Genomic DNA, 14,349 nt, shown 5'->3' with positions numbered 1-14,349 from the left:
GTATTTTTACCTTTCTGTATATTGTTACCTTTCTGTGCTCAGTAGTAGACAACACATGCCAGAGGGGATTGGAACAGGTGGTTTATTAAAGCTAAATGCCAATAAAAGCCACGCAAACTACTGTGTGTAAGTATGTATGTATGTATGTATGTATGTATGTAAGTTGGGTGCATGTAACTCAAGGACTCCCTGTACTGCAGAATGTTATGGGGGGGAAACAGCTTGGTTTGTACAGTGATCCAATAACTTACGCTGGTCTTCTGGTTTCTAATAAGGTCAGCAAAATCTGTATGGCACTGACTATAGCGGATTCATTTTTCTCTTTCAAAAATATATTTGATAAAAGTTGCTCTAAAATTTCTTTCCTAAAAGGAAGGGGGAAAAAAACAATTAAAACAGGGGTCAATAAAACATGATTACTTGGATTTCAATAGCGAAAACATTGAACTACAGATTGAAAGACATGCAAAACATTTCAAATTTCCTTTTCTAGCCATCTAGAATCGACCTGCTGTGGTAAAGCACATGTAAAATTGTTTTATATTCTTACCCCTTACCTCACCCATTGAAAAAGATTGACTGCAAAATCTTCCTAAATTTGATACACCAGAACCTTTTCTGACAAATAACTCTCTAAAAAGAGAGTAAATATATATCCATCAAATCCCCCAATATCAAAATGTGCTCACAAACTACGTCACGAAAATCAGAGGCCAACTGTAATGGTACTATAGCTTCAGGTGAATGTGCCCTTTATATCATGAGGGTCGTTAAACTAAACCATTAATTTAAAATATCCACCCTACATAGACCACCCTCCCTGCTCCCCCCCTCCAGCCTAGCTGTTACCACTGGTAAATGCCCCCCAACTCTTTACTTAGCCCTCGGTGCAGATTCAGGGCATCAGAGTTCACTGTGGGAGAGCAGGGGGGGGGGATCTATGTAGAGTAGGGTTTTTTAATTAAGAGTTTAGTTCTCCTTTAAAGTTGGACATTAGCAAGCACACAAACTTATAATCGTAATTTTATATTTTTCCTAAAACGGCACAAAAGTAGTAATAAAATGCTTACTTTTCCAGAGTGGCAAGCAGTGGATCTGGCTCTGAGCTGTTCTGTACTTGTAGCATCTGATCTCTGCTCAGACGTATAATCTCACAGAGTGACTGTGAAGCATTTGAGTGCCTCTGTTTAAAGCAGAAATAAATAAAAATATATTTATCTTGAATCCATTTTTCAAACTTAAGCAGTATGAAACCTTATATTACTGCTTGCATTGAGTTTTCCTAACTGCATATGTACACACAGAGGTGCCATGTTTTCCCATTAAGAATAACAATTGTTTCATACAAATGACAGCTGTTGTACAAAGTTGGGCTATCTCCCAAAGCAAGCAGTGTGGCAGCAGTCAGTAATGGGACCTTTTATCCAGAATGCTTGGGACCTGGGGTTTTCCGGATAATGGATCTTTCCATAATTTGGATCACCACACCTTAAGTCTACTAGAAAATCATGTAAACATTAAATAAACCCAATAGGCTGGTTTTGCTTCCAATAAGGATTATTTATATCTCCGTTTGGATCAAGTACAAGTTAATGTTTTATTATTACAGGGAAAAAGGAAATAATTTTTAAAAATCTCGATTACTTGGATAAAATGGAGTCTATGGGAGACTGCCTTTTCGTATCTTTCTGGATAGTGGGTTTCCAGATAAGTGATCCCATACCTGTACATGCATTGAAGGAATTTTCTATGTGCTCCATGGGTGGCGGATACAATTAGGAGAATGTATACGGCACAGCTCACTTGCACTTTTTATGCATTCTTATCGAGACTAAAATGTGCCTGAATTATTCTATTATCAATAGTCAAAATTGTGTTGCATTTCTATGCATTACACAAAGACACAGTTAAAGCTCAAGAAAACACGTATTTTAAGTTAGTATACACAAACTGGTTTGACTGCCACTGGATGTGTCCCAAAGATTAAGCAGTGAATACAATCAGGCATTCTTTATTTTGTACCCACTTCGTTGCGGTGAAATTGCAAGTGTGATGTGCTGTTGTGGCTTGCTTAACACATAATTTCACCCACAATTGATTGTTGCCCCCTCGGGAAGCAACAGCTTGTAGAAACAACTGCTGTGTGTAGCCATCTTGAGCCCGAGTAGTAAATCAACAACAAGACAAAGTGGCTGGCCAAGAACAGGTCTTACTTACATCTTCATCCTGTGACGGGTGAACAATTTCTACAAGCCTTTGAATGATCTTCTCTTCATTTAACCACTAGAAGAAAATGGCTTAATTTAACTCAAAAAACAAAACTGAATATCAACTACTGTACAATAACGATTAAAAAAACAAATTCTCAAAGGGGGGGGGGTGAGCATCTTCTTTAAAGAATACGGCAAAGGCTAATCCAACAAAAAGTTAGCCCGTTCATACAGGAGCAATATATATATTTCCCTGGGTAAAATCTGAATGCTGAGAACAAAGCTTTAAAACTGCTGCCATCATAAGTTCTGGTGTACAGCAATATATAAATAGGTGTGTATAATACCTAATCATTTTAACATTTAGCAACACGTGTGAACAAACATTAAATATTAAAGGGGTGGTTCACATTTGAGTTAACTTTTAGTTATAGAATGGCCAATTTTATGCAACTTTTCAATTGTTTTTTATTTTTTTATTTTTTAATAGGTTTCAATTTTTGCCTTCTGATGCTTTCCAGATATCAAATGGGGATCACTGACCCCATCTAAAAAAACAAAAATGCTTTTTAAGGCTACAAATGTATTGTTATTGCTCATTTTTATATTATATAAATTGCAAACTTGGGAGCTACTGAATAAAAAGCTAAATAACTCAAAGGCCACAAAAAAAAATGAACGACCAATTGCCATGGCACGAAAAATGTCAGGACTCTACACACACGGCCCAAAAATCGTATGAAACGGAGATTCGTATGGTCAAATCTTTGCATCTATGGCCAGGTTAAGGCTACACATTTATCATTACTACTTTTTATTGGTCATCTTTCAGGCCTCTCCTATTCCATAGTCCAGTCTTTTATTCAAATCAATGCATGGTTGCACGGATAATTTGGACCCAAGCTACCAGATCGTTTATATTGCAAAATGAAGAGCTGCTGAATACAAAGTTAAAGAACTCAAAAACCTTAAATAAAATTGAATGAAAATCAATTGCAAATTGTCTCAGCATATCACTCTACAGGATACGAAAAGTTAACACAAAGGTGAACACCCACTATATGGTACTACATAAAGGCAGATATTTATCAGTAAAAGCATTGAAGGTAATAAAGAACTTACATTTAGGACATCTTGTCTCAGTTGTGGTGGCTCGATACATGTAAGAAGTCTTAGCAGCAAGTCCATGATTGCAGAGGTTCCTATGTGTTTTATGATCAGGTTGACAAAGTCATCTTTTTGCTTTAAAAATGCCACAATCTATATGAAAAAAAAAAAAAAACAAGTAAGGATATATAACATCTACACAATTGTTTGCTATGGTTAGGGGTTGGTTACAAGGCTTTCAAAATCAATTTTAAAAGAACCTTTATATTATGAAAGCTATTTTCTATGCATTTAAAGCAATTGTTCAGTGTAAAAAAAAAATAGGTAAACAGGTAGCCTGTGCAAAATAAAACATGTATCTAATATAGTTAGGCAAAAATGTAATGTATAAAGGCTGGAGTGACTGGATGTCTAACATAATAGCCAGAACACTACTTCCTGCTTTGCAGCTCTTTTGGTTTCCACTGATTGGTTACCAGGCAGTAACCAATTAGAGACTAACCAGCATGCTGAGGATCAATGGCAAACTCACTGAACAGTTATGTCCCATACGGCCCCCCTAAAAAATTCACTGACTAAGATACAGAGCTCAAAAGCAGGAAGTAGTGTTCTGCTTCTGTTATGTATCACTGCAGCTGAACTGTTCCTTTAAGGAATGGCTATATCCCAAATGCTACACTGAAGAATGGCAAAACATGCTAATGTATCCAAGCTGGCAGTTGCTTTAACTAGATACTGAATTACCCAAAGCGTCTGCACAGAAAGAGAATAAAAGGCAACACCATAAATAAAATGTAACTTCATAATGCAAGAGGCTAAAAGTGGCAACTAGTTCAAAAGCTATATACAAAAAGAAAAAACAGACCAGTTGAAAAACGTTACAGGTATTTTACCCTTTATTTGGTATCCTACTGCCCAAAACCTGGCACAACACAAAACCTCCAGCCACTCCCAAATCTAACAATCTACTCCAAAACTGGGATTTTATTCCTGTACAGGTATGGGACCTGTTATCCAGAATGCTCGGTACCTGGGCCTTTCCGGAAAATGGATCTTTCTGTAATTTGGATCATCATACTTTAAACTTCTACTAGAAAATCATGTAAACCTTAAATAAACCCAACAGGCTTTTTCCTCCAATAAGAATGAATATCTTAGTCTGGATCAAGTACAAGGTACAGGTATGGAAACGGCTATCCAGAATGCTCTGGATCTGGGGTTTTCCAGACAAGGGATCTTTCCACAATTTGGATCTTTATATCTTAAGTCTACAAGAAAATCGTTTAAACATTAAATAAACCCAATAGGCTGGTTTTCCTTCCAATAAGGATTAATTATATCTTAGTTGGGATCAAGTACAAGCTACTGTTTTACTACTACAGAGAAAAAGGAAACCGTTTTTTAAAAATTTGGATAAAATGGAGTCAGATTCTTTCCATAATTCTGAGCTCTCTGGATAAAGGGTTTCCAAGATAATGGATCCTATACCTGTATTCTAAAACAAACAAGTAGTTCTCACAAACATGCCCAATTTCCCTGGCAGAACGTCTTATACTAAACTTATAAATATACACAGAATGTAAATGCTTCACAAAAATAGCAATGCATTTCCTTTCAATGGTAACAGGAGCAAAATATCCCACGATATCTGCAGAGTCTTTTCTTGCCAAGTAAAACAAGGCCGCGCTCTGGGCAATCTGCCAACACTGTAATTCTATGAAAGATTTATCCCAAAATGTGGCATCTCCCATTCTAATGAATAAATAGAGCAAAGTAAAAGGCTTCCCCTGTGTAGAATAACGTCAATACAACTAAATTTAAACATGAACGCAAAGTCTTATGGATTTGTAGTTGCTCCCTGAAAACACAAAAATAAACTGGATTTATCTGAAATATTTTGATGTCCGATCAGTCGGACTTAAAGGAGAATTCTACCTGTAATTAAAAAAAACAAAACCTCCCCCTACCCTCGGTAGACACCCCTCCCTCCTCCCAACAGCCTACCTGCCAACCCCCCCCCCCACCCTGCAAATGCCCTTCATTTTTCTTTTTTTTTTTGTTACACACCCCTCCGTGCAGATTCTGGCCTCAGAGTTCACGGCAGCCATCTTCTTTCTTCGGGAAGTTTCGGCGCAGTTGGAGTAGATTTCCTGGGCGCGAACCACTGCGCATGCACCAAAAGTTGTGAAAATTTCAGAAAATTTTCCAGAAATGTTCGTGCCTTTCGGTGCATGCGCAGTTGTTCAGGACCGGAAATTTACTCCAACTGCGCATGCGCCGAAAATGCTATCAAGACATGAAGATTACCGGAGATGAAGAAATGGCTGCCATGAAATCCGAGGCCAGAATCTGCATGGAGGGGCTAGAAAAAAATTAGGGGCATTTGCCCCGGGAGGGGGGAGGGAGAGCAGGTAGTTTTTTTTTTTTATAACAGGTTGAATTCTCTTTTAAAGGGGCACCATACATGTAGCAATCATTTTATGAAATTAAGTTTTGTACAAGTATGGAATCTGTTATCCAGTAAGCTGTTATCCAGAAAGTTCCAAATTATGCAAAGTCTCCATTTTACACAGATAATGCAGATTTTTAATAATAAAACAGTAACTTGTACTTGATCCCAACCAAGATATAATTAATCCTTATTGGAGGCAAAACCAGCCTATTGGGTTTATTTCATGTTTACAGGATTTTCTAGTAGACTAGGTATGAGCATCCAAATTATGAAAAGATCCCTTATCTAAAAAACCCTAGGTCCTGAGCAGTCTGGATAACAGGTCCCATACCTGTAATATATTAATAGGAGTATGGCCAGCTTTATAGTAGAGCAATCAGGCCCTCTTCTCGATCAGCTATACCTAATATGGAATAAACCCGATATGGAATGTCAGTTAGGGTGACATTTGGTATGAAAACCTATTTGATGTCCTAGAGATTCTTAAAGCAGAGGCTGAATAACCAATAGATATTTTACTATATCTGTAACCTTGTTATGGCCCAACGTGTGGAGTGATGATAGGTTAAGATCTCCTTTGAGGTATTGAACTGAAATAAGTCCAAAACACTGAATTAAGGCCTTTTAGGGAGGTCAGACTTTGAAAGTACAGGTATGGGACCTGTTATCCAGAATTCTCGGGACCTGGGGTTTTCCAGATAACGGATCTTTCTGTAATTTGGCTCTTCATACCTTAAAGGGGTGGTTCACTTTCAGTTTAATTTTTAGTATGTTACAGAAGGGGCAATTCTGAGCAACTTCTCAAATGGTCATTATTTATAGTTTTTTTTTTTTTTTTAATTATTTGCCTTCTCCTGACACTTTCTAGCATTCAAAAGGGGGCCACTAACCCCGTCTAAAAACAAATCCTCTCTAAAGCTACACATTTATTGTTATTGCTACTTTTTATTAATACTCTTTCTGTTCCGACCCTCCCCCTATTAATATTCCATATTCTCATTCAAATCAATGCATTGTCGCTGGGTACTTTGGACACTGGCAACCAGATTGCCAACACTGCAAACTGGAGAGCTGCTTAATAAAAAGCTAAATAACTCAAAATACACAAATACATGAAAACAAATTGCAAATGGTCTCACAATATCATACTAAAAAATTAAGTCAAAGGTGAACAACCCCTTTAAGTCTACTAGAAAAGCATTTAAGCATTAAATAAACCCAATAGACTTTTTTACTTTAAAGGAACAGTTCAGTGTGAAAATAAAAACTGTAAATAGATAGGCTGTGCAAAATAAAGAATGTTTCTAATATAGTTAGTTAGCCAAATATGTAATATATAAAGGCTGGAGTGAACAGATGTCTAATAAAACAGCCGGAATCCAACTTCCTGCTTTTCAGCTCTATAACTCTGAGTTAGTCAACGACTTGAAGGGGGGCCACATGGTTAATTTCTGTTCAGTGAGTTTGTAATTGATCCTCAGCATTCAGCTCAGATTCAAAAGCAACAGACATGACCCATGTGGCGCCCCCTCAAGTCTCTGATTGGTTACCGTCTGGTATCCTGGGTAACCAGTCAGTGTAAACCAAGAGAGCTGAAAAGCAGGTAGTGTTCAGACTGACATGTTATACATCAAATCACTCCAGCCTTTATACATTACATATTTGGCTAACTAACTATATTAGAAACATTTTTTATTTTGCACAGCCTATCTATTTACCCAGTTTTTATTTTTACACTGTACAATTCCTTTAAATAAGGATTAATTATATCTTAGTTGAGATCAAGTACGAGCTACTGTTTTAATTTTACAGAGAAAAAAAGGAAATTTTTTAAAAGTTGGATTATTTAATTATAATGGAGCCTATGGAAAAATGCCTTTCCGTAATTCAGACCTTTCTGGATAACGGGTTTTTCAGATAAATCTACTTTCACTATAAGACAAAGAAGCAGAGATTGTAATGAAAGTGACCATTTTCACATACCTGTTCTGGTTTCCGGCTGATTAAAATGCTTAACACTTTGCTGAAGAAGCTGGCAAGCAAAGGATTCAGTGGAGGATCATTCAAAAGAAAGGCATATAGTCTCTTGAGTAAAGATTCATCTTCTCCTAGTCTGTCATTTATCTGTGACACATCAGACGTTAGCAGCTCACAAGACAAATTAGGATACCTATCAAAGAAAAAAAAAAAGTTAAAAAACATAGCACAAGTATTTTTTTGTACACAAGCGTTTTTTTTATAACACAGCTTTTTGATTAAGGATCGGCTAGAATTTTCATTTGTTTTGTCATTTATAGTCTGCCTACTGTAAAAATCCCCATTTACCATTTTTTGCCATTATAAAGCAATCATTTTAAAGTTGGTCATTGTTCACAATTTGTTCAGAGCTCCCAATCTGCTTTAAACAAAACTCTCCTTTATCTAAGAAGCATCCCTTGAGCAGCTTATTATCAGGGGCTTCTCACTAAACTGGCAAATTAAGAAATTTGAAGTTCTTTGGGACCAGAAGTGACAAGAAGTACTAAAGTCAAACCCAGTTTCATATTCATGTTTAGTGCCACAATTTACAGAAGCCATAGATCATCCTTAAAATGAAACGGTCAGGGGAAAACATTTTTTTTTATTTTTTTTAAACGCAGTTAGTGCTACTCCAGAAGAATTCTGCACTGGAATCCATTTATCAAAAGAACAGATTTTGTTATATTTAATTTTGAGATCTGACATGGGGACTAGACAGTCAGTTTCCCCAGATGCCCCCAGTCATGTGACTTGCACGCTGATAAACTGGAGTCACTCTTTACTGCAAGTTAGAGTGACATCACCCCCCTCCCCTTCCCCTGCCCAAGCAGCCTAACAGAACAATGGGAAGGTAACCAGATAACAGCTCCCTAACACAAGATAACAGCTCCCTGGTAGAAATAAGAACAGCACTCAATAGTAAAATCCAGGTCCCACTGCGACATTCATTTACATTGAGTAGGAGAAACAACAGCCTGCCAGAAAGCAGTTCCATCCCAAAGTGCTGGCTCTTTCTGAAAGCACATGACCAGGCAAAATGACTTGAGATGGCTGCCTACAATAAAATAGACAAAAAGTACTGTCAGCACAAGCCCTATCCGTTCAGCTGATGTTGAAAAGGTGTGTATAATGCGACTTTAAAAAACAATAAAAATAAAAAAATTTAAGGGCAAGTTCCTGATCCTAAAACTCTCCATTGAGATGTATACTGTACTTGTATGGGTTAATGCTGTATACAACAGCTTCCTCCACAAACCACAACTTTACTGTGTACCTGTAGCAGAGATATGATTAATTCCACTGGGGAATTATATGATGTCAATCTTTAAATAATTTTTAGCAGATTAAATGTATGATGATCCAAATAACAGAAAGATCAATGATCAAGCAAACCAAAGGTCCTAAGAATTTCCAGATAACAGATCCTAAACCTGTATAATTTAAAATTCACTCTTGACTCTTGCAGTTTCAATATTTGACAAAAAAAAAAAGTCAGTTCAGCAACATTGGATGCCATTGGAAACTGGAGTTCCTAGGGCACACAGCGAGACCCAATAATATATAGCTAATTTCATAAGGTCCAGAGAATGGAAGACTCGCTTCATAGCAGCCACCACAGCCATGTGCAGAATTGCAAGCAATATTAACTGAATATTTAATCTTGACTTACGTACAGACTAAACTAAACTAGGCCCAAGCTTAAAGGGTTGGTTCAGCTTTAAATTAACTTTTAGTATGTAATAGCATGGCTAATTCTAAGCAACCTTTGAATTGTACTTCATTTTTTCTATTATAGTTTTTTTTTTTTTTTAATTATTTGCAAATTTCCTCCAACTCCCAGCTTTCAAATAGGGGGTCACTTACCCCATCTAAAAGAAAAATGATCTGTTGGGGTTTAAGCACAGGGGCAGATTACATGCATCCATAATCTGTGGCATCGTTGAAGGGGGATCCGGACAAACTGATAACTGGCCAAGCGAGATTGTGTTGAATATTGCAAGTTTATCAACCAGGAATTTAACCCATTATAAAGAGAGAACAAATCTTTTGACATCAGCTTAATCAGTTAAACAAGATGCATGAACACTATCTGAACGGACAGAAAAATGTTTATCTGGATGAAAAAAAAAACTAAAATTAAAAGGAAAAGGAAAACCATATTAGGCTGTATTGAACTCGTATTGACCTTTGGTAAAAGGGGGTATAGTGCTTTACAAAGAACTGCCCAATCTAAATTAAAAATGGAGTTAATGGAAGATGCCCATTCCGTAATTCAGAGCTTTCTGGAAAACAGGGTTTCTGTATAAAGGATCCCATACCTGTAATAAAAAAAGCATGCAACAAAAATCAAGCAGACAATCCTATGAATGAAGGTTTATTCTATACAGTTCTGAGCTGGGTTACTACAGGTCATTGATGGAAACAGCTGTTCATATTGATTTGATTTTCAACAGACCACACTTTCAGATTCACATTTCCAGGATATAAGTGGAGCACGAGAGCAAAACATTGTACATTGGTTTGTAGACGTTTTTTAGACTTTATGCACGAGTGGGATCGGACGTGGTTCAGAAGCCATTCTTAAAGGGATACTGTCATGGGGAAAACATTTTTTTCAAAATGAATCAGTTAATAGTGCTGCTCCAGTGGAATTCTGCACTGAAATCCATTTCTCAAAAGAGCAAACAGATTTTTTTATATTCAATTTTGAAATCTGACATGGGGCTAGACATTTTGTCAATTTCCCAGCTGCCCCAAGTCATGTGACTTGTGCTCTGGTAAACTTCAATCACTCTTTACTGCAAGTTGGAGTGATATCACCCCCTCCCTTTCCGCCCCCCAGCAGCCAAACAAAAGAACAATGGGAAGGTAACCAGATAGCAGCTCCCTAAAGCTGGCCATAGACGCAAAGATCCGATCGTACGAATCGTGGAATTCGTACGATTTTCGGACCATGTGTGGAGAGTCCCGACATTTTTCGTCCGTCGGAGATCGGTCGTTTGGTCGATCGGACAGGTTAGAAAATTTCTGTCGCCTGCCGATAATATCTCTGCGTGTATTGCCGATCGTACGATTTTCAGTGGGAGACTGTCACTAGTGTTGTCAGACATAAGTATCGTACGATTGCTGTCAGGGGCAGAGCATTGGGTGATCTGTTCTTATTTGATCGGAATGGTAAAGACTTTGATCTGAATGGTTAGTGGAGGGTCGGGAGATGGGAAAGTCCGATCGTACGTTGATTCGTACGATCGGATCTTTGCGTCTATGGCCAGCTTAACACAAGATAACAGCTGCCTGGTAGATCTAAGAACAACACTCAATAGTAAAAACCCATGTCTCACTGAGACACATTCAGTTACATTGAGAAGGAAAAACAGCAGCCTGCCAGAAAGCATTTCTCTCCTAAAGTGCAGGCACAAGTCACATGACCAGGGGCAGCTGGGAAATTGACAAAATGTCTAGCCCCAGGTCAGATTTCAAAATTGAATATAAAAAAATCTGTTTGCTCTTTTAAGAAATGGATTTCAGTGCAGAATTCAGCTGGAGTAGCTCTATTAACTGACATGTTATGAAAAAAACATGTTTTCCGATGACAGGATCCCTTTAATGTTAGGACGGAAAAATAATTTACATAGGGGCAGCTTCAAAACTTCTGAAGCAGATTTCTCAGTAAGAAGATTTTGTTGAAATGTTGATTCAGATTGATTATGTATTCGTCTGAAATTTGGAAACCTAGGATTTACTTATTTGTACGAAGACACAGCTGATAACTAACAGCTCATGCATATCACTTGTGCTTCAAGTTAGGGTCCTGCGTGGAATCAATTTAAGTTAGGATCTTGTGTGGAATCAATTTATGAGACCTGACCCTGCATATTTACCCACTTTGATCCACTACCCAACCCGCAACTGCCTTAGGGTAAGGCCACACTAAGCGATAGCGCGGCGATTTGACTCGCGGCGACTTTTCGCCGCGACTTTTAAACGGCAATCGCTGGCGAAACTTTGGCGCTGGTGTCTATGGGGAATCGCTGCGTAAAAACACACGCGGCGATCTTTTTTCTATTGTCGCTCGAAATCGCCTCGCTAGGCGATTTCAAGCGACAATAGAAAAAAGATCGCCGCGTGTGTTTTTACGCTGGCGATTTTGCGCGATTCCCCATAGACGCCAGCGCCAAAGTTTCGCCAGCGATTGCGGATTAAAAGTCGCCGCGAAAAGTCGCCGCGAGTCAAATCGCCGCGCTATCGCTAAGTGTGGCCTTACCCTTAGCCGCGACCAACAGGAAGTGCTGTTGCTGCAACCCGGAAGTGACATCAGAAGTGGGCAGGAAAAATAGACAATATAACATAAGATAAGAAATTTAGAGGAGACTCACAACCCGCATCTATACCCGCATTTCCCCAGCTGCCACAGTCTTGTGCTCTGATAAACTTCAGTCACTCTTTACTGCAAGTTAGAGTGACATCACTCCCTCCCTTTCCCATGCCCAAGCAGCCTAACAACAGAACAATGGGAAGGCAACCAGATAACGGCTCCCTAACACAAGATAAAAGCTGCCTGGTAGATTTAATAACAGCACTCAATAGAAAAATCCAGGTCCCACTGCAACACATTCAGTTACATTGAGTAGGAGAAACAACAGCTTGCCAGAAAGCAGTTCCATCCTAATGTGCTGGCTCTTTCTGAAAGCACATGACCAGGAAAATGACCTGAGATGGCTACCTACACACCAATATTACAACTAAATAAATACACTTGTTGGTTCGGGAATGAAATTTTATATTGTAGAGTGAATTATTTGCAGTGTAAACAGTGTAATTTAGAAATAAAAACTACATCATAAAAATCATGACAGAACCCCTTTAAGTAATGTACCAAGTGTTTTTCATAATACATACAATTTGACTTGAGAGCCTCCGGTACTCGTAAACAAAACAAACAAAAACAGTAAATAAAAACACAAAGCCAACTTTTAAAAAGCTTACTTGTATCTTATTTTCTCATCCATGTCTTGGGGTGGTTCCTCAGTTATGAAAGTTACCAAGTCTTCTAAGCATTCAGCTTTTAATAAAAACTCAACAAGCTTTCGATTCTGAGCCTTGCATTCTTGCAGTATGTCCTCCTCATCCATCAATTCTTTTAGGGTCACCTCATCTCTTTCCAAAAGGGTGTCTATGTGAGATGACGAATGTAGGTCGAATTTCCAAAACATCCTTGACTGATGGGAAAGAGAAGGGAATAACATTTTTAATATACAATCAAATTAAGGACTAAAGAGTGAAATGACTTTTAAAAACACTTACTGTGAACTCAACTCGAATGGTTTCGAATTAAAAAAAAAAACAAACAAAAAAAAAACTTTAATCGGCGAGTTCAGGGATTAACAAACCGAAAGCTCAAATTGATAAAGTTTACGGGTAAAAACCTCTGAAAAAATGTAAACATCATGAAATAACATCTTCAAACGGCTCAAGGGACCTCTGCCATTGACTCCTACATAACCCCAAGAGGCTTTAGATGGTGTATTTCAGATTCAAGCTATTTCAAGGGTATTAAGGTGTGTGGGGGGGGGTGTCTGTGTGTTCTTTCTATTCTGGTCTCTCCTATTCATATTCCAGTCACCCATTCAAACCAATGCATGGTTGCTAGTGTAATAACAACGGAGTGATCCTTTTCCTGTGGCAAACACGTGTGCAGTTGAACGAAATAGGCGTCTTTTTAGTTAAAGTTTGGCTTTTTGTTCTACTGTCCATGCGCAGCCGCACGAAGATTGAGGTTGACGGAAGAGAATCATTCTGTGGTGCTCACTGGTATAACCCCGGGCCGCTGCAGTTTTCTGCTGAAAGGAGCACCGGCCCAGGGTTTCAGGTAATTCAATACAATCACTTGAGGGTGCATAACATTTGGCACCCCCAAGTGCACCAAGCCTTTCCTTCAACCCTTTCCCTGCCAGCCGTTTTGTCCTAGATGCGAACATCTACTGCCAAGCAGTAGACATTTTGTACTCTCACTTTAAGGGCCTTTCCTGGGGCGGGGCTTTTAGTTTACCAAGTAAAACAATATATTGTTTTTTTCAGGACAACCTGAACTTTCAAAATATGCAAGAATTTTGGTGTAATTCTACTTCTGTAAAAAAAATATAGGCTTCTAAGTGTCTAATAAAATGAAAAAAAAAATCATGTTTCACAAAGAACAATCACATATATCAGAAAAATCATTTATTTTATGTACGAGAACACAGCCAATTTGGAAAGGTCTATGTCTCCTGAATGCAGCAATATATTAGGGATGCACCGAATCCACTTTTTTTGGATTCAGCCGAACCCCCGAATCCTTCGTGCAAGATTCGGCCGAATACCGAAGTCAAGGGTCTATTTTGACAGAAGGCGAATCAGCGGGAAGGGAAAAACATTTTTTACTTCCTTGTTTTCTGACAAAAAGTCAAGCAATTTCCCTCCCGACCCTAATTTGCATATGCAAATTAGGATTCAGATCAGCCGGGTAGAAGGATTCGGCCGAATCCGAATCCTGCTGAAAGAGGCCTAACCCTGGCCAAATCC

General features: G+C 38.3%; 1 protein-coding gene across 8 annotated transcripts in view; it reads right to left on the bottom strand.

Moving 5' to 3' along the window:
* Positions 1-14,349, bottom strand: part of ppp6r3.L (protein phosphatase 6 regulatory subunit 3 L homeolog) — a 52,467-nt gene that overhangs the window by 23,621 nt on the left and 14,497 nt on the right. For all 8 annotated transcript variants that reach the window (XM_018256622.2, XM_018256626.2, XM_018256628.2 and 5 more), the window contains 6 exon segments: positions 12,775-13,007; positions 7,753-7,939; positions 3,333-3,470; positions 2,218-2,283; positions 1,071-1,183; positions 252-365 (listed from right to left, as the gene is read on the bottom strand). In XM_018256622.2, the coding sequence (XP_018112111.1) occupies positions 252-365; positions 1,071-1,183; positions 2,218-2,283; positions 3,333-3,470; positions 7,753-7,939; positions 12,775-13,007 (851 nt within the window).

The sequence above is a fragment of the Xenopus laevis genome, chromosome 4L (genome assembly GCF_017654675.1).
Source record: "Xenopus laevis strain J_2021 chromosome 4L, Xenopus_laevis_v10.1, whole genome shotgun sequence".
In the NCBI taxonomy this organism is placed as follows: Eukaryota; Metazoa; Chordata; class Amphibia; order Anura; family Pipidae; genus Xenopus; species Xenopus laevis.
Note: the sequence above shows the minus strand (reverse complement) of the source record. Positions and strands in the feature narration are given on the sequence as shown.